The 25,000-nt window shown below is 41.1% G+C and overlaps 2 protein-coding genes across 10 annotated transcripts in view; one reads left to right on the top strand and one right to left on the bottom strand.

The window, feature by feature from the left end:
* The window catches only part of lama1 (laminin, alpha 1), a 38,289-nt gene extending 22,240 nt beyond the window's left edge, over positions 1–16,049 (top strand). Inside the window, exons 38-64 of the mRNA XM_079361192.1 lie at positions 40–250; positions 385–501; positions 1,679–1,842; positions 2,154–2,292; positions 2,421–2,523; positions 2,617–2,733; positions 2,836–3,015; positions 3,091–3,245; positions 3,449–3,592; positions 7,672–7,805; positions 7,880–8,033; positions 8,166–8,290; positions 8,495–8,645; positions 8,733–8,877; positions 9,442–9,583; positions 9,666–9,780; positions 9,880–10,026; positions 10,203–10,354; positions 10,743–10,937; positions 11,072–11,255; positions 11,650–11,756; positions 11,868–12,057; positions 13,217–13,366; positions 13,463–13,616; positions 14,091–14,224; positions 14,399–14,612; positions 15,720–16,049. Of these exons, the coding sequence (XP_079217318.1) occupies positions 40–250; positions 385–501; positions 1,679–1,842; positions 2,154–2,292; positions 2,421–2,523; positions 2,617–2,733; positions 2,836–3,015; positions 3,091–3,245; positions 3,449–3,592; positions 7,672–7,805; positions 7,880–8,033; positions 8,166–8,290; positions 8,495–8,645; positions 8,733–8,877; positions 9,442–9,583; positions 9,666–9,780; positions 9,880–10,026; positions 10,203–10,354; positions 10,743–10,937; positions 11,072–11,255; positions 11,650–11,756; positions 11,868–12,057; positions 13,217–13,366; positions 13,463–13,616; positions 14,091–14,224; positions 14,399–14,612; positions 15,720–15,874 (4,078 nt within the window). The 3' untranslated portion in view covers positions 15,875–16,049. The remainder of the gene's footprint in view (positions 1–39; positions 251–384; positions 502–1,678; positions 1,843–2,153; positions 2,293–2,420; positions 2,524–2,616; positions 2,734–2,835; positions 3,016–3,090; positions 3,246–3,448; positions 3,593–7,671; positions 7,806–7,879; positions 8,034–8,165; positions 8,291–8,494; positions 8,646–8,732; positions 8,878–9,441; positions 9,584–9,665; positions 9,781–9,879; positions 10,027–10,202; positions 10,355–10,742; positions 10,938–11,071; positions 11,256–11,649; positions 11,757–11,867; positions 12,058–13,216; positions 13,367–13,462; positions 13,617–14,090; positions 14,225–14,398; positions 14,613–15,719) is intronic.
* Positions 16,050–19,101: 3,052 nt separating this feature from the next.
* The window catches only part of LOC306834908 (protein 4.1-like), a 27,902-nt gene continuing 22,003 nt past the window's right edge, over positions 19,102–25,000 (bottom strand). For 8 of the 9 annotated variants that reach the window (XM_079361195.1, XM_079361202.1, XM_079361200.1 and 5 more), the window contains 5 exons: positions 22,186–22,230; positions 21,881–21,979; positions 21,573–21,653; positions 21,268–21,389; positions 19,102–19,805 (listed from right to left, as the gene is read on the bottom strand). In XM_079361195.1, coding sequence (XP_079217321.1) covers positions 21,279–21,389; positions 21,573–21,653; positions 21,881–21,979; positions 22,186–22,230 — 336 coding nt within the window. In that variant the 3' untranslated portion in view covers positions 19,102–19,805; positions 21,268–21,278. The remainder of the gene's footprint in view (positions 19,806–21,267; positions 21,390–21,572; positions 21,654–21,880; positions 21,980–22,185; positions 22,231–25,000) is intronic. The other variant, XM_079361198.1, reaches the window with a different exon arrangement.

The following is a 25,000-nucleotide window of genomic DNA, read 5'->3' as shown; positions in this document are numbered from 1 at the left end:
TTTGTGTTATGGATTAATCATCTCTCTTTTTTCCCTCAGCCTCTCAAAGATCCTTCTTGACTCACTGCAGTTGGACTTATTGTCCAACACAATGTCAGTTCATGACAGGCTCCGCCCTCTCTCAGCCTCCCTTGTGGTTGGCATGAAGACATTGCAGTTGGCAAGCACACATCTGAAAGATGCAGAAATACAAAATACGCAATCCCACACTCTGTTGGATAACACATATACTCTACTGCACAGATATCAGGTAGATTGATACTTTATTGATCCCGCGGGAAATTCAAGTGAAATCTCTCTCACATACGCACACCTGAGACATTCAGGTGTTTCCTGTAAGTTGGAGACATAACTGATGTTTTTATTGTTCATTTCCTTTTTTAGTTACTCCATCATAACCTGAGTGCAGTGTGTGTGTTTGTGGATGGACTGATGGAGGACAGTCAGCTGCTGCTGGACAATACCATCAGCCTGACAGAGGACTTAACCAACATTACCACAGTAGGATACACAATGTTTTTAATCTCACTTATCATGAACAGTGAAGAGCAGAGGATCTGGAAGAGTCAGGGGGCCCAGTTTAACCACAGGGATTATTTCATAATTAAATAAATATACACCTGAACTGAAATGACACAGGTAATGGAACATTCATATACTTATTCATGACTGAGGGCAGTTCAAACAGTGATAAACCACAGCTCATTAATTGTACATGTCAATCATTTATAGGAGATGTTTCTGGAGTTATGATGGGTATAATTCATCCTCTAGGTGTCAGTGTTGTACTGAGGGTCACAATAAATACAGGTAAAAACAATCCTCTAGAACAGGGGTCTCCAACAGGTAGCTTGGGAGCGACTGGTAGCTCGGGTACCCAAACCCTTTTTCTAATCCGAGGACAGTAAATGCACCCCTTCATTTATTTGGCCCATAAAAACAAATGTAAAGTAGTCATGTTTTTTTGGACACTGATGTGAAGTTTACTTCCAAAAATACTGCAAGTACCTGAATCCAGTTAATTTGACTAATAAACTAGCACCGCTGTGAGGCAAGATGTGTGTGCATGTGGGATTGCATAAGTTCACTAGCATACATACATACAGCTGCAGCAGGAAAGAGGAGAGAGTATTAGGCTGACCAGGATCATATTTCTCCTGACCTTAAGCCTGTACTACAAAGAGAGGTCCCTAGACCCGGGTCTCTTTGGGGGATCTGGCTTCACTATCTAGCCCTGACAGAAAATACTATGTTTTCATATCTAATAAACTCTGAACAAACTATATGAATAATCTGAAGAAGTTGGAGACAAACTAAATTGACACAGCTGCACTGATTTTCAGTGGGCGGGGTTTTTCACAAGTTGATCTCTTATCTCCAAGATAACCTTCTCAGCATCAGTTAGGGTAGGTCAGAAGTGAATGACCTTAGTAGGACTGAAAACACAGAGTTAACCCTGAAGTGACCTCATTGACCCCAAATCCTGCTTCGTAGTCCAGACCCCAGGTGTTTTAATTGCACCAGATGAATCTGTTTCTCTGTGCAGTTAACAGCGCAGGTGTTCACACATACCTGATACTAAACCATCAGATTGTCTTATGTTATCTCTCATTGATTTATCGAAGCAAAGCTGAATGATGAACTTGAAACAATGACATGCCCTCTCTTTTGTGTGCAGCAGGTGGAGGTGTTTAGTGGCCAGATTGATCAGTGGCACCCTCTCCTTAGGAAACAGGTTGATGGTTTGGTTGTTGGCCTTAAGAAGTCAGACGCTCTGGAAAATGTTTACCTCTCAGAAAGCCATGCCCAGCAACTGCGGAGCCACGCTGATTCCCTGCACAGGTAACAGTTTTTTAAACATCTGTTTAGGTGTGAATGCACCCTGATGTGTCCTGAGGATAGAGGTGGTCAGAACAATGCTACCCCCTGTTGGATGTTAGTGAGGATGCAGTCAGTCTCTTCAAACAGGTGAGCACTTAATTGCAGGTGATCCACAGAATCCATTAGAAGAGGGACAGCCCTTAGGGGACAATGATGTCACAGCCAATGATGTCATTACCAATGATGTCACAGCCAATGATGTCATTACCAATGATGTCACCGCCAATGATGTCTCCAAAGTCATTAAATATGAAATCTCTTTCGTCTCTCAGCTCGCTGTCGCTGGTGTGGAACATCTCTCACAATGGCAGCCGATTGGTTCAGCTGGACAGTAATATTAGAGAGCAAGTTAACTCTGCCCTACAGGCTGCCTCGATCGCCCATAATTCAGCGTCCCTCGCTCTGAACATGGTGAGCTCTGAGAACACAGACAGACAAATACGCACTCACACAGAATGATTTCTGAATGATAGATGTGAGGCTATGACACAAAATATTTTCTTCTTGTGTGTGTGTTCATGTATATGTTTGTGTTTCAGAACATTCAATCAGAGAAGCTGCTGTCAGAGAAGGGCAGAGTCAAATTGAACATGAGCTCAATTGTTTTAGAGCAAATTCAAAGAATCAACAAGACCACTGAAGGTGTGTGTGTGTGTGTCTGAAACCTTACTCCACCCCTAATTACATCAGAGCCATAAAAGCTAAACCACACTTTACTGTTTGTGTGTCTTTCAGACCTGCAATTAAATGTTACCATGGTGACCAGCAGATTGGGATTTGTCAGAGGAAGTATTCGTAACTCCAGCTTCCTGCTTCGTCAGCCAATCAAAGAGCTGTTCAGCCTCGCTAATGGTGAAAAAATTTAGGCTCCACCTCCTCCAATCAGATGACTTGATGTATTGATACATGATTTTATTAATCTATTAATACATGATTGCATTGATGTTTGTTCAGGTACTTTTGCAGTGTTGCAGTCTAAGTTTCAGGTATCAGCGGCCCACACTGATCTCCAGGAGGCGCTACAGCGTCTGCAAGTGCTCAGACAACAGCTGCAAGATTCTTCTTCTGTGGTGGAAAAAACCAATGTGACAGTTAGGGAGACAAAGCAACTGGTGAAGGACACACATACTGCAGGTAAGTATACACACCTCTTCACCAGGACAGCACAGGTCACACATTCTGGGTATTCACGCTTCCTGTCCCGTTCAGCCAATGAGGCGCAGCATAAGCTGGAATTGGCAGGCAATCGTGCAGAGGAACTCATGGATCGTATAAAGCCACTAAGCATGCTGGGAGAAAACCTGAGCAGGAACCTGTCTGACATCAGAGAGCTGATCGACCAGGCCCGAAAACAGGCTGCTTCGGTACATATACACACATGCTGCCTCAGTTCATAGACACTTAAATGAAATTAAAAAAAACTGCATGAACACTGAAACAATAAAGACATCAGTAAATGAATAACATTATTATTTATTATTATTATATTCTTTATGCAGAGTGTAAATGTTTACATGAACCTTCTGGAGAAGAGGTTTAACTTTATACTTTATGATGGTGTCATTAGATTAAGGTGGCGGTTCAGGCAGACAGAGACTGTGTCCGATCATACAGACCTTCAATTCAATCAAGTAACTTCAACACGCTGAGTCTCACCCTGAAGACGAGCAACCCCAACAACCTTCTGTTCTACCTGGGCAGCAACTCCACGGTAAGACACACACATTTGTAGAAACAGTTTGTGTTACAGTCAGTGTTGTAGATGTTACAGTCTGTGTTATAGTTGTTACAGTCAGTGTTATAGTTGTTACAGTCAGTGTTGTAGTTGTTACAGTCAGTGTTGTAGTTGTTACAGTCAGTGTTATAGTTGTTACAGTCAGTGTTGTAGTTGTTACAGTCAGTGTTATAGTTGTTACAGTCAGTGTTATAGTTGTTACAGTCAGTGTTGTAGTTGTTACAGTCAGTGTTATAGTTGTTACAGTCAGTGTTGTAGTTGTTACAGTCAGTGTTATAGTTGTTACAGTCAGTGTTATAGTTGTTACAGTCAGTATTATAGTTGTTGCAGTCAGTATTATATTTGTTACAGTCAGTGTTGTAGTTGTTACAGTCAGTGTTGTAGTTGTTACAGTTGGTATTATAGTTGTTACAGTCAGTGTTATAGTTGTTACAGTCGGTATTATAGTTGTTACAGTAGTTGTTACAGTCAGTATTATAGTTGTTACAGTCAGTGTTGTAGTTGTTACAGTCAGTGTTATAGTTGTTACAGTCAGTGTTATAGTTGTTACACTCGGTATTATAGTTGTTACAGTCAGTGTTATAGTTGTTACAGTCAGTGTTGTAGTTGTTACAGTCAGTGTTATAGTTGTTACAGTCAGTGTTGTAGTTGTTACAGTCAGTGTTGTAGTTGTTACAGTCAGTGTTATAGTTGTTACAGTCAGTGTTGTAGTTGTTACAGTCAGTGTTATAGTTGTTACAGTCAGTGTTGTACTTGTTACAGTCAGTGTTGTACTTGTTACAGTCAGTGTTGTAGTTGTTACAGTCGGTGTTATAGTTGTTAAAGTCGGTATTATAGTTGTTACAGTCAGTGTTATAGTTGTTACAGTCGGTATTATAGTTGTTACAGTAGTTGTTACAGTCAGTGTTGTAGTTGTTACAGTCAGTGTTATAGTTGTTACAGTCAGTGTTGTAGTTGTTACAGTCAGTGTTATAGTTGTTACAGTCGGTATTATAGTTGTTACAGTAGTTGTTACAGTCAGTGTTGTAGTTGTTACAGTCAGTGTTATAGTTGTTACAGTCGGTATTATAGTTGTTACAGTCAGTATTATAGTTGTTACAGTCAGTGTTGTAGTTGCTACAGTCAGTGTTATAGTTGTTACAGTCAGTGTTATAGTTGTTACAGTAGTTGTTACAGTCAGTGTTATAGTTGTTACAGTCAGTGTTATAGTTGTTACAGTAGTTGTTACAGTCAGTGTTATAGTTGTTACAGTCAGTGTTATAGTTGTTACAGTCAGTGTTATAGTTGTTACAGTAGTTGTTACAGTCAGTGTTATAGTTGTTACAGTCAGTGTTATAGTTGTTACAGTAGTTGTTACAGTCAGTGTTGTAGTTGTTACAGTCAGTGTTATAGTTGTTACAGTCAGTGTTATAGTTGTTACAGTCAGTGTTATAGTTGTTACAGTCAGTGTTATAGTTGTTACAGTCAGTGTTATAGTTGTTACAGTAGTTGTTACAGTCAGTGTTATAGTTGTTACAGTCAGTGTTATAGTTGTTACAGTAGTTGTTACAGTCAGTGTTGTAGTTGTTACAGTCAGTGTTATAGTTGTTACAGTCAGTGTTATAGTTGTTACAGTCAGTGTTATAGTTGTTACAGTAGTTGTTACAGTCAGTGTTATAGTTGTTACAGTCAGTGTTATAGTTGTTACAGTCAGTGTTATAGTTGTTACAGTAGTTGTTACAGTCAGTGTTGTAGTTGTTACAGTCAGTGTTATAGTTGTTACAGTCAGTGTTATAGTTGTTACAGTAGTTGTTACAGTCAGTGTTATAGTTGTTACAGTCAGTGTTATAGTTGTTACAGTCAGTGTTATAGTTGTTACAGTAGTTGTTACAGTCAGTGTTATAGTTGTTACAGTCAGTGTTATAGTTGTTACAGTAGTTGTTACAGTCAGTGTTGTAGTTGTTACAGTCAGTGTTATAGTTGTTACAGTCAGTGTTATAGTTGTTACAGTCAGTGTTATAGTTGTTACAGTCAGTGTTATAGTTGTTACAGTAGTTGTTACAGTCAGTGTTATAGTTGTTACAGTCAGTGTTATAGTTGTTACAGTAGTTGTTACAGTCAGTGTTGTAGTTGTTACAGTCAGTGTTATAGTTGTTACAGTCAGTGTTATAGTTGTTACAGTCAGTGTTATAGTTGTTACAGTAGTTGTTACAGTCAGTGTTATAGTTGTTACAGTCAGTGTTATAGTTGTTACAGTCAGTGTTATAGTTGTTACAGTAGTTGTTACAGTCAGTGTTGTAGTTGTTACAGTCAGTGTTATAGTTGTTACAGTCAGTGTTATAGTTGTTACAGTAGTTGTTACAGTCAGTGTTATAGTTGTTACAGTCAGTGTTATAGTTGTTACAGTCAGTGTTATAGTTGTTACAGTAGTTGTTACAGTCAGTGTTATAGTTGTTACAGTCAGTGTTATAGTTGTTACAGTAGTTGTTACAGTCAGTGTTGTAGTTGTTACAGTCAGTGTTATAGTTGTTACAGTCAGTGTTATAGTTGTTACAGTCAGTGTTATAGTTGTTACAGTCAGTGTTATAGTTGTTACAGTAGTTGTTACAGTCAGTGTTATAGTTGTTACAGTCAGTGTTATAGTTGTTACAGTAGTTGTTACAGTCAGTGTTGTAGTTGTTACAGTCAGTGTTATAGTTGTTACAGTCAGTGTTATAGTTGTTACAGTAGTTGTTACAGTCAGTGTTATAGTTGTTACAGTCAGTGTTATAGTTGTTACAGTCAGTGTTATAGTTGTTACAGTCAGTGTTATAGTTGTTACAGTCAGTGTTGTAGTTGTTACAGTCAGTGTTATAGTTGTTACAGTCAGTGTTATAGTTGTTACAGTAGTTGTTACAGTCAGTGTTATAGTTGTTACAGTCAGTGTTATAGTTGTTACAGTAGTTGTTACAGTCAGTGTTATAGTTGTTACAGTCAGTGTTATAGTTGTTACAGTCAGTGTTATAGTTGTTACAGTCAGTGTTATAGTTGTTACAGTAGTTGTTACAGTCAGTGTTATAGTTGTTACAGTCGGTATTATAGTTAATAATAATAATAATAATACATTTTATTTGAGGGCGCCTTTCAGAAAACCCAAGGTCACCTTACATACAAGGTTTAAAAAGACAATAAAAAAAGAAACATAAAAAGTTAAAAAGGAGACATTGAAAATTTACAAACAACAATAGAAAAACAGGAGTGGAATGGATGGAAATCAGAGTGGGTATGCTTGTTTGAACAGATGGGTTTTGAGACGTGATTTAAAATTTGTTAGTGAGTCAATGTTATGGATGTCAGGTGGGAGGGAGTTCCAGAGGTGGGGGGCTGAGCGGCTGAAGGATCTGGACCCCATGGTGGTCATGCAGGCAGGAGGGATGTGGAGACTTAGGGAGGAAGATGATCTGAGGGTCCGGCTGGGTGTGTTTATGTGGAGGAGTACAGTGAGGTAAGGAGGGGCCAGGTTATGGAGGGCCTTGAAGGTTAGGAGGAGAGTTTTGTAGGTGATGCGGTGTGTGATAGGGAGCCAGTGGAGCTGTTGGAGAACAGAGGTGATGTGGTGGGTGAAAGGTGTTCTGGTGATGATCCAGGCTGCAGCGTTCTGTACCAGTTCAAGTTTATGAAGGGACTTTTGGGGGAGACCAGAGAGAAGGGAGTTACAGTAATCCAGGCGGGATGTGACCAGAGAGTGGACCAGGATGGTGGTGCTGGGAGGCGTGAGGGACGGAGGTGGTTGATGTTTCGAAGATGGAAGTAAGCAGACCAACTGATGTTATTGATGTGGGTTTGGAAGGACAGAGTGCCATCGAGGACAACACCCAGACTCTTGACCTGAGGGGAGGGGGAGACAGAAGAGTTGTCGAGTTGTTACAGTCTGTGTTACTGGTGTTATTAGTCTAGTTTCTGAACATAACCCAGTCCATGCTGATGGAGCTATGGTAAAAGAGATTCAGCCTTATTAAACTTGGATTGCCTCTCTTCAGTCTACCTGTCCTGTCTCTGGTGATTCTTTCACAGGCTGTTCTTAATTGTCCATACAGGTGGATTTCCTGGCTCTAGAGATGCATGATGGAAAGGTGTCCCTGCTCTGGGATCTGGGTTCAGGTAGCACTAGACTTGAGCTTCCAGGACTCGACATCAGCAACAATAAATGGACCAGAATTAATATCACTCGGTAACAACACTTTTCTGTCTTCTCATGTCATATGATTACAGTATGTCAATATGATGATGTCAACATGTTGGTAGGTTTGGGGCACGAGGATCTCTATCAGTCCACCAGCTGGAGTCGGAGGCTGCTCCGTTGCCGGCAGTAACAGCAACCTCACCTGGACATTCACGAGTTTTAGACATAAACAAAAACTCAGTGATCCACATCGGAGGGAAGGGAACACAAACACAGGTAACATTTACAAGCACACATGCATGTCAACAGACACACATATACAAACTCTTATTATGTTTTAGTCAACCCCTGCATTCAAAGAAAGTCTAACTATACTGTGTATATGTGTGTATATGTGTGTGATGTCAGAGCCCTGCCCTCCTGAGGTCCTCCACCTTTCAGGGTTGTGTAGGTGAAGCATTCCTGAATGAGAGGAATGTTGGTCTGTGGAACTACATCAGAAGAGAGGGAGGCTGTGGAGGCTGTTTCAGCAGGTACAGCAAGTGTTCACAGGTGTTTTTGACCCCGCTCACATACTGTATGCATATCTTTATCTGTGAGGTTGTCAAATCAGCCCCAGCCACAGATGTGTTCGCCTGTTGGGTCCCACAGTGTTTTATAGTTCAGCTTCACACACAGTTAAACCTCTCTATGTTGCTCTCATCTGTCTCTCACCTGTCTACCTGTCTGTCTCTTAGTCCCCAGGTTGAGGAGACATCATTCCACTTTGATGGCTCTGGATTTTCATTGGTTCAGAAATCTCTGCGAGCAACTTCAACCTCCATTGTCCTGCTTTTTAAAACTCTGTCCCCGGGCGGATTACTGCTCTACCTGTCTTCCAACAACACGGTACAACACACACACTAACAGAAAAAAATGCACACACAAACATTTTTCTTTGAGGTTGCAATTGTGAAGGAAACATACCTCCTGCAGAGGGACTTCCTGTCCTTGGAGCTGTTGGGGGGTCGTGTCCGTCTCTCTTTTGACCTTGGTTCCGGTGTTCTGAGCCTGACCTCCAACCGGAAATACAACACAGGAGTGTGGTACAAGATCACACTACAGAGGAGTAAACGCAAAGGTACTACTGCATGAAGGCTAAATACAGTTATACTACAGTCAGACCAGATTCTGCTTTACTACAGTCAGGCTAAATACAGTTATACTACAGTCAGACCAGATTCTGCTTTACTACAGTCAGGCTAAATACAGTTATACTACAGTCAGAAGAGATTCTGCTTTACTACAGTCAGGCTAAATACAGTTATACTACAGTCAGAAGAGATTCTGCTTTACTACAGTCAGGCTAAATACAGTTATACTACAGTCAGAAGAGATTCTGCTTTACTACAGTCAGGCTAAATACAGTTATACTACAGTCAGAAGAGATTCTGCTTTACTACAGTCAGGCTAAATACAGTTATACTACAGTCGGACCAGATTCTGCTTTACTACAGTCAGGCTAAATACTAGAGAACTACAACTCTTGTAATATATACCATATATTATTGAAAGGGTTAGTGATTGTAGTAGTAGATAGCAAATTGCAGATAAAAATGTTATATTGTTGTACTGTTTCTATTATTGAGTGCAGCATATTGAAGTAGCATGAGTACTGTAACTGAAGTTTCTGATTGGTTTGCAGGTTACCTTTCAATCATGGCAGCTGACCAATCTTCAGAGAAGGAGGTTTTGGAGTCAGAATCTCCTGGAACTGCCTCTGACTTGAACAGGTCCGATCTGGATCCCATCTACATTGGAGGACTTCCTGCCTCCAGACCAATCAGGTGAGTCTGTTGTGTCAGCTGTTGAGTATGTGGTAATGTCACATGTCATGTGACCAACTATTGTTGTATATTTGGTTGCTAGGCGACAGGTGCTGTCTAGGTCATATGTGGGCTGTATCAAAAACGTGGAGATCGCTCGCTCCAACTTTGACCTTCTGAGAGACGCCTATGGAGTGAGGAAGGGCTGTGTACTCAAGGTACTACACACCATATATACACAACATGTACACACTACATATCCATGATCAGTGAGTATTGATCTGTGTTATTAGGAGTAACCGTCATGTGTGTTTCAGGCCGTGAGGAGTGTTTCTCTGCTCGCCGGAGGCTTTGTTCAGATTGCTAATCGATCACTTGGTCAGGAGGCAGAGCTTCTCTTCTCTTTCTCATCCAACAACCAATCAGGAGTCCTGCTGGCAGCCCTTAGTGCCACACACAAACAGGTGAGACAGCGTCCTGTTAGGGTTAGTGTCAATTCATGAACAGCATTCTATTCATTCAGAAACAAACAAGATTTTTATTATAAAGAATACAAAAAATCCTACCTTAAATGCTTATTGACCCTCGTGCATGTTTACTGAAAGAAACATTCAATTATGATGTGTGTTTTTCTGTGTAGCACTTCCTGTCCGTCCACCTGGTCTCTGGCCGTTTAGAGGCAGAGCTTGGGGAGGTGGGCGGAGAGAGTCGGAGCGTGACAGTTTTGAAACCTGATGGAACATCATTCAGCGATGGAAAGAAACACTCTGTGATCATCAACATCAACAGAAAGTAAGTGTCACCTGGATGACCTGTCTAAACTGTGTCACCTGGATGACCTGTCTAAACTGTGTCACCTGGATGACCTGTCTAAACTGTGTCACCTGGATGACCTGTCTAAACTGTGTCACCTGGATGACCTGTCTAAACTGTGTCACCTGGATGACCTGTCTAAACTGTGTCACCTGGATGACCTGTCTAAACTGTCTCACCTGGATGACCTGTCTAAACTGTGTCACCTGGATGACCTGTCTAAACTGTCTCACCTGGATGACCTGTCTAAACTGTGTCACCTGGATGACCTGTCTAAACTGTGTCACCTGGATGACCTGTCTAAACTGTCTCACCTGGATGACCTGTCTAAACTGTCTCACCTGTTGTGATGTTGTCTGTCGCTCAGGTCTCTGTCCCTGCAGGTGGATGAAGAACATATTAAGACCATCACCCTTTTGCCAGGCGAATTCTCCCGTCTGTCTCCAGCCTCCTTTTTTATTGGTGGGATTCCATTATGGGAGGAGTCTCGTCTGCCAATCAGATTACATGAGGTGTCCAGGTCGTTCAGAGGCTGCATTCAACACTTTGTGGTGGGCGGCTTGTAAGTCACAAATAAACACACACACACACACACACACACACACACACACACACACACACACACACACACACACATACACACACACATACACACACACATACACAGAGTAACTGTTTTAATTGGCTTTCCCTCAGACTCATTGACCTATCAGAGGCTGTGCGGTATGAAAGGGCGGAGCTTGACAGCTGTCTGTTGGAGGACAGAGTCATGGGGGCGGTTCTTCCTGATGACACCGATGTACAAACAACTTCTGATCCTGCCCACCTGCCTTTAACCCCGCCCACACACCTGAGTGCCTTTACACCTGGAGTGCTTACGGTAATCAATCCATAAGTAAAAATCATCAATACTTTGTTAACACACAAAACAGCAGTAGGGTTAGGGTTAGAGATGATAATGAGGCAGCAGATTTATAAACGTATTCACCTTCAGTTATAGAACATGAATCTGTTTCATCTCCATCAGTTCACCCAGAGGCAACACAACCTGATGATGAAGATGATGAAGATATTTAGGATGCTTTCTCAAGAACAGCTGTGGAAGTTGTTGTTGCTGACAATATATTCACTTTAATAATAACTAATTCCATAAGATCTCCATATTCCCCTTAAAACTAAGAACAAGCACAGAGCCTCCTGTCTGAGGGAGGATGCTGTTAGTTAGTTATTCTGTTAGTGAGTCTGATTATTTCTGATTGGTCTGTGGTTCACAGTGTGCGATGGAGGCAGAGCCCACCTTCCTACCTTCAGCAGCACAGTTTGGTTTTTCTAAACACAGTCACATGACCTTCATCGTTAACAACAGGACAGTCAAGCGGAGGTGAGTTTACATGTTGATGGGATTTATGTCAGAGGGCTGTTCAAAAGGTGAGCAGGGCTTGACAGAGACAACGTCTAATTGTTCTGAATGTGTGTGTGTGTTGGTTATTAGTGTGTCAGTGAGGTTGTCGGTTCGAACCCGAGCCATGGACGGGCTGATCTTCCTCCTTTCTGATACCAAACAGAATGATTTCATCGTCCTCAGACTGACAGGGGGCCAGCTTATCCTGTCAGCTGACCTGGGGAAAGGCCCCGCCTCCATCTCCTCATCTGTCTCAGTAAACAACGGAGAGTGGCACACTGTAAGTTCTTTCAATTCACACACACACAGAAAGGCAAGGCAGGTTTATTTATATAGCACTGTTCAGACACAATCAATCAATCAATCAATCAATCAATCTTTATTTATATAGCACTGTTCAGACACAAGGCAAGCAGAGCTTTACAGACATAAACACATAAAAACATTAAAACAGAGCTTCAGGAAAGACACACAAACACGTTGATCAGCTGGCTGGATGTGAGAGTACAGGTGTTGCTGCCGTCTGATATAATTGTTTACTCTAAGGTGACTTGTTAACTCTCAGGTGACTTGTTAACTCGAAGGTGACTTGTTAACTCGAAGGTGACTTGTTGACTCGAAGGTGACTTGTTAACTCTCAGGTGACTTGTTAACTCTAAGGTGACTTGTTAACTATCAGGTGACTTGTTAACTCTCAGGTGACTTGTTGACTTTAAGGTGACTTGTTGACCCTCAGGTGACTTGTTAACTCGAAGGTGACTTGTTGACTCTAAGGTGACTTGTTAACGCTCAGGTGACTTGTTAACTCTAAGGTGACTTGTTAACTCTAAGGTGACTTGTTAACTCTCAGGTGACTTGTTGACTCGAAGGTGACTTGTTAACTCTCAGGTGACTTGTTAACTATCAGGTGACTTGTTAACTCTCAGGTGACTTGTTGACTTTAAGGTGACTTGTTGACCCTCAGGTGACTTGTTAACTCGAAGGTGACTTGTTGACTCTAAGGTGACTTGTTAACACTCAGGTGACTTGTTAACTCTAAGGTGACTTGTTAACTCTCAGTTGACTTGTTAACTCTCAGATGACTTGTTGACCCTCAGGTGACTTGTTAACTCTAAGGTGACTTGTTGACCCTCAGGTGACTTGTTGACCCTCAGGTGACTTGTTAACTCTCAGGTGACTTGTTGACTTGAAGGTGACTTGTTAACTCTCAGGTGACTTGTTGACTCTCAGGTGACTTGTTGACTTTAAGGTGACTTGTTAACTCTCAGATGACTTGTTGACCCTCAGGTGACTTGTTAACTCTCAGAGGACTTGTTGACCCTCAGGTGACTTGTTAACTCTCAGATGACTTGTTGACCCTCAGGTGACTTGTTAACTCTCAGGTGACTTGTTGACCCTCAGGTGACTTGTTAACTCTCAGATGACTTGTTGACCCTCAGGTGAAAGCTGAACTGGTTCGGCGGTCTCTATCTGTATCTGTGGACCATTCAGAAACAGGCTCGGTGTCAGTTAAAGGAAACCAGCTGAACGTGGACGAGCGAGTTTACCTGGGCGGACTCCCTCACACACACACATCGAGGAGGATCAATGTATGACCTTTGAACTTTACCCACCAATCCCCTTTCTGCACACCTGTGCTGCACCTTCACTTCCTGTTTAATACTGTCATTTTCTTTGTTTGTCAGGTCAGCAGCAGTTTTCCAGGTTGTGTACGTTCTGTTACTTTAAACAGAGCTTTGTTGGATCTGTCCAAACCGCACTCTCAGCATGATGTCACTTCCTGTTTCACCCATGACCAGACAGGAAGTTACTTTAATGGCAGCGGATATGCCACCCTCAGTGAGTTCAACGTAGAAACACAAAAGAAATCTGCATGCGTAATCAGCTGATCAAATGATTAAACTGTGTGTGTGTGTGTGTGTGTGTGTGTGTGTGTGTCTGTGTGTATGTGTGTCTGTGTGTGTCTGTGTGTGTGTGTGTGTGTGTGTGTCTGTGTGTATGTGTGTCTGTGTGTGTCTGTGTGTGTGTGTGTGTGTGTGTGTGTGTGTGTGTGTGTGTGTGTCTGTGTGTATGTGTGTGTGTGTGTGTCTGTGTGTGTGTGTGTGTGTGTGTGTGTGTGTGTGTGTGTGTGTCTGTGTGTGTGTGTGTGTGTGTGTGTGTGTGTGTGTGTGTGTGTCTGTGTGTGTGTGTGTGTGTCTGTGTGTGTCTGTGTGTGTGTGTGTGTGTGTGTGTCTGTCTGTGTGTGTGTGTGTGTGTGTCTGTGTGTGTGTGTGTGTGTGTGTGTGTGTGTGTGTGTGTGTGTGTGTGTGTCAGTGCGTGATGGCTATAAGGTTGGCTCAGACCTCTCCGTGAATCTTGACTTTCGAACAAGCCAATCCGAAGGGGTCTTTTTAGGAATCAGTAGCGCGAAGGTTGACGCCATTGGACTGGAGATGATCAACGGACAGGTGAGTTTTTTCATATATCATAAATATATTTACATTTATAAAAAAGATAGTTTTATATAATACTATGCATTTTTATGAAAAGTAATCAATTCTGTAATATTATTTATTCATTTATTATATAGATGGGTTAAGGTCTTAATGTTTCTGTGTTATTATTCAATGATTTCTTTTTAGATGGTGTTTAACGTGAATAACGGGGCGGGGCGACTGGCAGTACGTTCGATTGGTCACCTGTTGTGTGATGGACACTGGCACCACCTTAAGGCCAGAAAAACCAAGCACACCCTGAGTCTGAGTGTCGATGGGCGGAGCTACACAACCGCCAATCCATACCCACAATCCACCTCTGCTGAGACCAACAATCCTGTTTACCTGGGAGGATATCCAGGTGAGATGGATCTCTAATCCTTTAAAGAAACATGAAGACAGGTGAGAATTACTGAAACTCACCTCTCTGTACCTGTCTCTCTCTCTCTCTCTGTCTCTGTACCTGTCTCTCTCTCTCTGTACCTGTCTCTGTACCTGTCTCTCTCTCTCTGTCTCTGTACCTGTCTCTCTCTCTCTGTCTCTGTACCTGTCTCTCTCTCTCTCTCTGTCTCTGTACCTGTCTCTCTCTCTCTCTGTCTCTGTACCTGTCTCTCTCTCTCTCTCTCTCTGTCTCTGTACCTGTCTCTCTCTCTCTGTCTCTGTACCTGTCTCTCTCTCTCTGTCTCTGTACCTGTCTCTCTCTCTCTGTACCTGTCTCTCTCTCTCTCTGTCTCTGTACCTGTCTCTCTCTCTCTGTACCTGTCTCTCTCTCTCTGTACCTGTCTCTCTCTCTCTCTCTGTCTCTGTACCTGTCTCTCTGTCTCTGTGTCTCTCTCTCTGTCTCTGTGCCTGTCTCTCTCTCTCTCTGTCTCTGTACCTGTCTCTCTGTCTCTGTGTCTCTCTCTCTGTCTCTGTACCTGTCTCTCTCTCTCTGTACCTGTCTCTCTCTCTCTCTCTGTCTCTGTACCTGTCTCTCTCTCTCTCTGTCTCTGTACCTGTCTCTCTGTCTCTGTGTCTCTCTCTCTGTCTCTGTGCCTGTCTCTCTCTCTCTCTGTCTCTGTACCTGTCTCTCTGTCTCTGTGTCTCTCTCTCTGTCTCTGTACCTGTCTCTCTCGCTCTCTCTCTGTCTCTGTACCTGTCTCTCTCTCTCTCTCTCTGTCTCTGTACCTGTCTCTCTCTCTCTGTCTCTGTACCTGTCTCTCTCTCTCTGTACCTGTCTCTCTCTCTCTCTGTCTCTGTACCTGTCTCTCTCTCTCTCTCTCTGTCTCTGTACCTGTCTCTCTCTCTCTCTCTCTGTCTCTGTACCTGTCTCTCTCTCTCTGTACCTGTCTCTCTCTCTCTCTCTGTCTCTGTACCTGTCTCTCTCTCTCTCTCTGTCTCTGTACCTGTCTCTCTCTCTCTCTGTCTCTGTACCTGTCTCTCTGTCTCTGTGTCTCTCTCCCTGTCTCTGTGCCTGTCTGTCTCTCAGCGGGGGTGAAACAGAACTGCCTGTCGATCAGCTCCAGGTTCAGAGGATGTCTGAGGAATCTGCAGATTGTGAAGTCTCATCCTGGTGACTTCTTGGACCTGAGCTCCGCCTATTTCCAGTCGGGCGTCACACCTAACTCATGTCCTGTTGCCTAGTGACGCAGGTCCATGCTCCGATTGGACAAAAGAAAACTAAAATCTTCAACAACTGTGTAATGCTGAAATTTGCAAATGAGCATTTGTCTTTTTCATTAAAGAAGAATTATTGAATACGAATAATTAAATATGAATCATTAAAGAAGAATCAATAAATATGAACAGATAGCCACTACATCACCTCGCTTTCTGATTGGCTACGCGTCATAGTCAACAGGCTTGTGTTTTTTTCAGCTCTTTATTATAACAATGAGTCAGCTCTTTATTATAACAATGAGTCAGCTCTTTATTATAACAATGAGTCATCTCTTTATTATAACAATGAGTCATCTCTTTATTATAACAATGAGTCATCTCTTTATTATAACAATGAGTCATCTCTTTATTATAACAATGAGTCATCTCTTTATTATAACAATGAGTCAGCTCTTTATTATAACAACAAGTCAGCTCTTTATTATAACAATGAGTCAGCTCTTTATTATAACAATGAGTCATCTCTTTATTATAACAATGAGTCAGCTCTTTATTATAACAATGAGTCAACTCTTTATTATAACAATGAGTCATCTCTTTATTATAACAATGAGTCAGCTCTTTATTATAACAACAAGTCAGCTCTTTATTATAACAACAAGTCAGCTCTTTATTATAACAATGAGTCATCTCTTTATTATAACAATAAGTCAGCTCTTTATTATAACAATGAGTCAGCTCTTTATTATAACAATGAGTCAGCTCTTTATTATAACAATAAGTCAGCTCTTTATTATAACAATGAGTCAGCTCTTTATTATAACAACAAGTCAGCTCTTTATTATAACAATGAGTCAGCTCTTTATTATAACAATAAGTCAGCTCTTTATTATAACAATGAGTCAGCTCTTTATTATAACAATGAGTCATCTCTTTATTATAACAATGAGTCAGTTCTTTATTATAACAATGAGTCATCTCTTTATTATAACAATGAGTCATCTCTTTATTATAACAATGAGTCAACTCTTTATTATAACAATGAGTCATCTCTTTATTATAACAATGAGTCAGCTCTTTATTATAACAATGAGTCATCTCATTATTATAACAATGAGTCAGCTCTTTATTATAACAATGAGTCAACTCTTTATTATAACAATGAGTCAGCTCATTATTATAACAATGAGTCAGCTCTTTATTATAACAATGAGTCATCTCATTATTATAACAATGAGTCAGCTCTTTATTATAACAATGAGTCAACTCTTTATTATAACAATGAGTCAGCTCATTATTATAACAATGAGTCAGCTCATTATTATAACAATGAGTCATCTCTTTATTATAACAATGAGTCAACTCTTTATTATAACAATGAGTCAGCTCTTTATTATAACAATGAGTCATCTCTTTATTATAACAATGAGTCAGTTCTTTATTATAACAATGAGTCATCTCTTTATTATAACAATGAGTCATCTCTTTATTATAACAATGAGTCAACTCTTTATTATAACAATGAGTCATCTCTTTATTATAACAATGAGTCAGCTCTTTATTATAACAATGAGTCATCTCATTATTATAACAATGAGTCAGCTCTTTATTATAACAATGAGTCAACTCTTTATTATAACAATGAGTCAGCTCATTATTATAACAATGAGTCAGCTCTTTATTATAACAATGAGTCATCTCATTATTATAACAATGAGTCAGCTCTTTATTATAACAATGAGTCAACTCTTTATTATAACAATGAGTCAGCTCATTATTATAACAATGAGTCAGCTCATTATTATAACAATGAGTCATCTCTTTATTATAACAATGAGTCAACTCTTTATTATAACAATGAGTCAACTCTTTATTATAACAATGAGTCAGCTCATTATTATAACAATGAGTCAGCTCTTTATTATAACAATGAGTCAGCTCTTTATTATAACAATGAGTCAACTCTTTATTATAACAATGAGTCAGCTCTTTATTATAACACTGAGTCATTCAGGGGGTTAAATGACCATTGTCCAAAAAAGGGGCTGGGCTGGAGGCCTTGGAGTGATTTTGGGCATTCATCTTGTTAGGACTGGATGGAAATCTTCTTGGGTGTGTATCCTCAGATGAGAATTTCTGATTCTTGGTTAAACGTTTCAAAGGTGCAGTGGGGATTATAATGACTTTAATTCTATTGGAACCAAACACACAGTATCCCTCCCAGAAGTCCCTTTCATTTCTCATGAATGTACAGTGGGTACGGAAAGTATTCAGACCCCTTCACTCTTGCAAATCTTTGCAATTTTTGCAAATTTATTAAAAAAGACAAATGAAATATCACATCACAGTACCATGGCAACCATCCACAGCGCCATCTTGGACACGCATGAACAAACATCATGGGAGACTTGGCTTCAGGCGACATAGACCCCATGGGACCATTTGTCACTTGAGATATTCATGACAGTCTGCACTTGTCTGTCTGCCTGTATATTAACAGTAAATGACTCACAGACTACTTGTGGGTAATGTTGTTGTCTTTATTGGGTTCAATAAGTTACATTCAGTCAGGATGAAATTCTTAAGAAAATTAAAAAGGATTATTTGTAACCTGACACCAGTGGGTGTGGAAAATGTGTTTAACTATACGAGGAGGCGTGGTTAAAACCTGGGGGAATGGTATATATATAATGAAAACGGGGGCGTGGTCAATGTGTAATAATGCTAACCTGTGAAAAGGGGTGGGGCAAACTCAGATTTATGGATTCAAGTAAGTCTAATGATTTAGTTGTCATTGGCTGTTACATGGAGGCGTGGTCAAAGTGTAATATTACAATAAGAGAAATGGTCAGAGCTAGGCACCGTTAATAATGTTACTGTTACTTATTGCTGTAAAATTTTGAATTCATTTTTACAGTTGACGTTCATTTAAAAAATGATTAACTGAACATTCAACTTTAGATTTCAATGTTAAATTTGGTTTCTGTTAAAGTTGTTTGTCTGTTGGATTTGTAGATCATGGCTGCTGGTGGTTGACATGAACACTTACTTTTAACTTCTGTTGAATATGGATGGAATTAACTGATTACATTAATTAATTAACTGATTACATATATATATGTATATATATATATATATATATATATGTTTATATGTAATTTAAAAAAACGTTGTTGTCAACAGATTAATGGTTTATAGATGAATCTTCGATTAACTGTGTCCACCTCTGGGAATGGCTAATATGGGTGTGGTCAATATTCAATGGGAGGGTTCAATCAGTCAGGGTTAAATCAATAAAACAAACAGAATCAAAAAGGTTAAATAAAGATGAGAGAAATTATTCACATCACAATGGCCAAATGGCACAGTATTATGGGTATGCTACAAAGCTAGTTCTGACATTGTTAGCAACTTAGCATTTCTGACAGGAAAAAGTTTTCACCAGATTGTCAGATTAAAAACTGTTGTGTTGTAGTGAAGAAAAATGTTTCCTGAATATTTTATGAAGCTGACTTCGCATATCTTCATCATAAAAATTCAGCCACGTAAACCGACCAATCAGAAACATTCAGCCATGTAAACCGACCAATCAGAAACACTCAACCACACAATCCGACCAATCAGAAACACTCAGCCACACAATCCGACCAATCACAAACACTCAACCACACAATCCGACCAATCAGAAACACTCAGCCACGTAAACTGACCAATCACAAACACTGTTCTCTGTTTGAAATGTGACATCTAAAATGAAGATAAATCTATTCTCATGATCAAGCTAATGCTAACTGAAGCTAATACTGACCCCACCTCTCCAGTCAGAAAAACAAGTGCACCTTTAGGTGTGCATGTGTGTGCGTAGGTGGGCATGCATGTGTACAGGTCAAGCAGTATCTTAGTTTGCCGCCTGAACTACAAATCCCATGATGCAGCAGCAGCTGTAGAGTCAGTCCTGAAAGAGAGATGGAGACACTGTTAGACATGGAAACAAATATTTAACATCTTCATACTAAAATGTTTCAGATGATTTTTTTCTGTTTTTATTCATTGATTAATTCAATTAGAAATAAACAATGTTTAATAAATGGTGAAATAATCATTAACCTTTAACAAGTGACACATTTTGTTCCTCATATTTAATTCCAAATTTATATTTTCACCATCACAAAGGAATTGAAAGCAAACACTCATCTAACCAATCGGTGAGCCCAATTTATCAGGACAGCACTGAATATGACCACAAGATGAAGCACTTCCCAACACATGCTATTAAGCATGTTAGCACAGCACATCAGCATGTTAGCACAGCACATCAGCATGTTAGCACAACACATCAGCATGTTAGCACAACACATCAGCATGTTAGCACAACACATGGTCACAGATGTCAGCATGGCGTTTAAAATGAATATGTTAAAGATGCATTGCAGGGGGCTGGGACTCTTCCCCTCCCATGTACCCTTACAATATTTCACAACATTACCGTTTACACAGCACGTTAGCATAGCATTTATTGCAAAACATTAAGATGTGTTGATTGAAACAATCCTCAGGATTGGTTCATCCATGTTCAGCTGACTGAACAGGAGTGCTGTTTCATGCTGATTCATGTGGTGTCAGAGTTATTGGAAAAACAAGTTTCTGAGTTGTAAAATGAACAACAACTTGGAAACTTCAAAACAAAAGTGGTGCCAGCTGTGGGTCAACATATGTTTTATTAATGTAAACATGCTTTTTATTCATTCATGTTTTGCACATCCACTTTTTGCTCAAATGTAACTTTTAACAGAGACATTTCACTGATCTTCTTCTTGTTTGTAGCATCAACCCTGTTTTGTATTGTTACAACATTCTGACTTTACAAACTGAAAACACAAGAACACACTGAAGTCGGAACAACAACTTTAACCGAAGTACACATGATACAGCAAAATTCATAGCATGCTCCGAACCTTAACCAATCAGAAGCTGTCCTTCTCTTCCTGTGTTCTAAATAAGCTTTGGGCGTCCTAAATTGAAGATTCATGGTGCATTCATGTGGTGTCTGACCCGAAGGGAAAACATGTCAGAACAAAAACTGGGAAAAGAATTAGGAACCCGATTGATCATATTCGCTATCACATGGGGGGTAAAATATGTTTTTTTAATGTTAACATACTTTTTATTAATTCACATGTTCAAGTCTTTGATCAAATATAACCCAGAACAGACACATTCACTGATGTCCTTTGTAGCATCAACACCTTTTTGTTGATTTTACGACATTCCAACTTTCCGCACAGAAACGACTTCATAAAAACTTGCACCACCCGAGGAGCACATGAATGCAGCAAAGGACCTATTATTTTGAATGATGCCATGCACAAGCCAATCCGTTTCCAGCTTCCACCAATGGGGGGGAGCCTCAGTGTTACCTGTAATGTCACTAATCAATAACCTTATCAGGTGACACTTCGGTTTCTTTATGGACGACCACACGTGTGACCGACAGCTCAGGATGCTGCCGCCGTGCCTCGTTGAGAGCTGCCGCAAGAGCCTTTAACAGAAACACCAGGTCAGGACTTGTCAAGGTCAACAACTAACCCAGGCAAAAGGTCAACACCTGGCCAGACAGGATTCATAAAGAAGTTTGTGGAGTCTATCCCAGGTAAACCCAGGGCTATCCCAGACTGCTCTGATTGGTTGTTTTTTTTAATGTCCTAAGGGTTTTTGATGGTACCTGGTCGTGGTCGATTTCTGTGTCCCCCGAAATCACGATTCTCTTCTCAATTCGTGTTTCGGAAATTCCTCCTTTCACCATCTGTGGATAAAGTCAGAGTCAGCGTCAACATAATGATCAGGATCAAAGGAACAGGATTAAAATCAAAATATAAATTAAAATCAAGATCAACATTAAAATCTGGTTTATTAAATCAAGATTAGATTCATAGTCAGCATCAGGATCAAAGTCAGGATTCGGTTCAGGGTTCGGGCTCATTAAAATCTTATTTGATTGTATTTCAGATTATTTATTATTATTGTTGTTACCTTGGTGATGTGCGTAGTGGTGCTGGTGTTGGGGGTCTCTGCAGTGAAGGTCTGGGAGCTCAGTAGCAGACCTGCAGAGGGATCAGAGTCCGCCCGACACTGAAACACACACATACACACATACACACTGTCACATGGTTACGGATTGTGTATTTTTATGATGAAGATGTCAGCAGTTAAACTTCACTGATCATCTGGAAGTTCTTTGATCTGACGGTCAATGAAAGCACCACATTTGTTCTGATCATAAACATAATAATCACAAATAAGTACTTTAATAATCATGAATAGTTTATCTTTCTCACCCCCGGAGCTTCATATGTCAGAGTCTTCCTCATCACTGGGACCTCCTGAGAGCACACACACAACATGAATATTTATAGACTTAAATAATAATCCAAGACAAGATTTCAATTTACTTTCATATTAAGAAAAACAAAGACATTATTAATAACATGTTTTATGCCTCATATTCCCAGAAGAGGGCGCTCCATTCACTTTAATGTAAATACTGCAGTAACTCGATAGACAATCAATGGACCAGTGGCGTGAAGGAATGTTTGGGGCTGGGTAAACTGGGGCTGGGTAAACTGGGGCTGGGTTATTTAGGGCTGGGTTATTTGGGGCTGGATTATTTAGGGCTGGGTTATTTAGGGCTGGATTATTTAGGGCTGGGTTATTTGGGGCTGGGTTATTTGGGGGTGGGTTATTTAGGGCTGGGTTATTTGGGGCTGGATTATTTAGGGCTGGGTTATTTAGGGCTGGGTTATTTAGGGCTGGGTTATTTGGGGCTGGATTATTTAGGGCTGGGTTATTTAGGGCTGGGTTATTTAGGGCTGGATTATTTAGGGCTGGGTTATTTAGGGCTGGGTTATTTAGGGCTGGGTTATTTGGGGGTGGGTTATTTGGGGGTGGGTTATTTAGGGCTGGGTTATTTGGGGGTGGGTTATTTGGGGGTGGGTTATTTAGGGCTGGATTATTTAGGGCTGGGTTATTTAGGGCTGGATTATTTAGGGCTGGGTTATTTGGGGGTGGATTATTTGGGGGTGGGTTATTTGGGGGTGGGTTATTTAGGGCTGGGTTATTTAGGGCTGGGTTATTTAGGGCTGGGTTATTTGGGGCTGGGTTATTTGGGGCTGGGTTATTTAGGGCTGGGTTATTTGGGGCTGGGTTATTTGGGGCTGGGTTATTTGGGGCTGGGTTATTTAGGGCTGGATTATTTAGGGCTGGGTTATTTGGGGCTGGGTTATTTAGGGCTGGATTATTTGGGGCTGGGTTATTTAGGGCTGGGTTATTTGGGGGTGGGTTATTTGGGGCTGGGTTATTTGGGGCTGGGTTATTTGGGGCTGGGTTATTTGGGGGTGGGTTATTTAGGGCTGGATTATTTAGGTCTGGGTTATTTAGGGCTGGATTATTTAGGGCTGGGTTATTTAGGGCTGGATTATTTAGGGCTGGGTTATTTAGGGCTGGATTATTTAGGGCTGGGTTATTTGGGGGTGGGTTATTTAGGGCTGGGTTATTTAGGGCTGGGTTATTTGTGGGTGGGTTATTTAGGGCTGGGTTATTTGGGGGTGGGTTATTTGTGGGTGGGTTATTTAGGGCTGGGTTATTTGGGGGTGGGTTATTTAGGGCTGGATTATTTGGGGCTGGGTTATTTGGGGCTGGGTTATTTAGGGCTGGGTTATTTAGGGCTGGGTTATTTAGGGCTGGGTTATTTGGGGGTGGGTTATTTAGGGCTGGATTATTTAGGTCTGGGTTATTTAGGGCTGGATTATTTAGGGCTGGGTTATTTAGGGCTGGATTATTTAGGGCTGGGTTATTTAGGGCTGGATTATTTAGGGCTGGGTTATTTAGGGCTGGATTATTTAGGGCTGGGTTATTTAGGGCTGGATTATTTAGGGCTGGGTTATTTGGGGGTGGGTTATTTAGGGCTGGGTTATTTAGGGCTGGGTTATTTGGGGGTGGGTTATTTAGGGCTGGGTTATTTGGGGGTGGGTTATTTGGGGGTGGGTTATTTAGGGCTGGATTATTTAGGGCTGGGTTATTTAGGGCTGGATTATTTAGGGCTGGGTTATTTGGGGGTGGATTATTTGGGGGTGGGTTATTTGGGGGTGGGTTATTTAGGGCTGGGTTATTTAGGGCTGGGTTATTTAGGGCTGGGTTATTTGGGGCTGGGTTATTTGGGGCTGGGTTATTTAGGGCTGGGTTATTTGGGGCTGGGTTATTTGGGGCTGGGTTATTTAGGGCTGGGTTATTTAGGGCTGGGTTATTTGGGGCTGGGTTATTTAGGGCTGGATTATTTAGGGCTGGGTTATTTGGGGCTGGGTTATTTAGGGCTGGATTATTTGGGGCTGGGTTATTTAGGGCTGGGTTATTTGGGGGTGGGTTATTTGGGGCTGGGTTATTTGGGGCTGGGTTATTTGGGGCTGGGTTATTTAGGGCTGGATTATTTAGGTCTGGGTTATTTAGGGCTGGATTATTTAGGGCTGGGTTATTTAGGGCTGGATTATTTAGGGCTGGGTTATTTAGGGCTGGATTATTTAGGGCTGGGTTATTTGGGGGTGGGTTATTTAGGGCTGGGTTATTTAGGGCTGGGTTATTTGTGGGTGGGTTATTTAGGGCTGGGTTATTTGGGGGTGGGTTATTTGTGGGTGGGTTATTTAGGGCTGGGTTATTTGGGGGTGGGTTATTTAGGGCTGGATTATTTGGGGCTGGGTTATTTGGGGCTGGGTTATTTAGGGCTGGGTTATTTAGGGCTGGGTTATTTAGGGCTGGGTTATTTGGGGGTGGGTTATTTAGGGCTGGATTATTTAGGTCTGGGTTATTTAGGGCTGGATTATTTAGGGCTGGGTTATTTAGGGCTGGATTATTTAGGGCTGGGTTATTTAGGGCTGGATTATTTAGGGCTGGGTTATTTAGGGCTGGATTATTTAGGGCTGGGTTATTTAGGGCTGGATTATTTAGGGCTGGGTTATTTGGGGGTGGGTTATTTAGGGCTGGGTTATTTAGGGCTGGGTTATTTGGGGGTGGGTTATTTAGGGCTGGGTTATTTGGGGGTGGGTTATTTGGGGGTGGGTTATTTAGGGCTGGATTATTTGGGGCTGGGTTATTTGGGGCTGG

This window comes from Symphodus melops (genome assembly GCF_947650265.1).
Source record: "Symphodus melops genome assembly, chromosome: 14".
Taxonomy (NCBI): Eukaryota; Metazoa; Chordata; class Actinopteri; order Labriformes; family Labridae; genus Symphodus; species Symphodus melops.
Note: the sequence above shows the minus strand (reverse complement) of the source record. Positions and strands in the feature narration are given on the sequence as shown.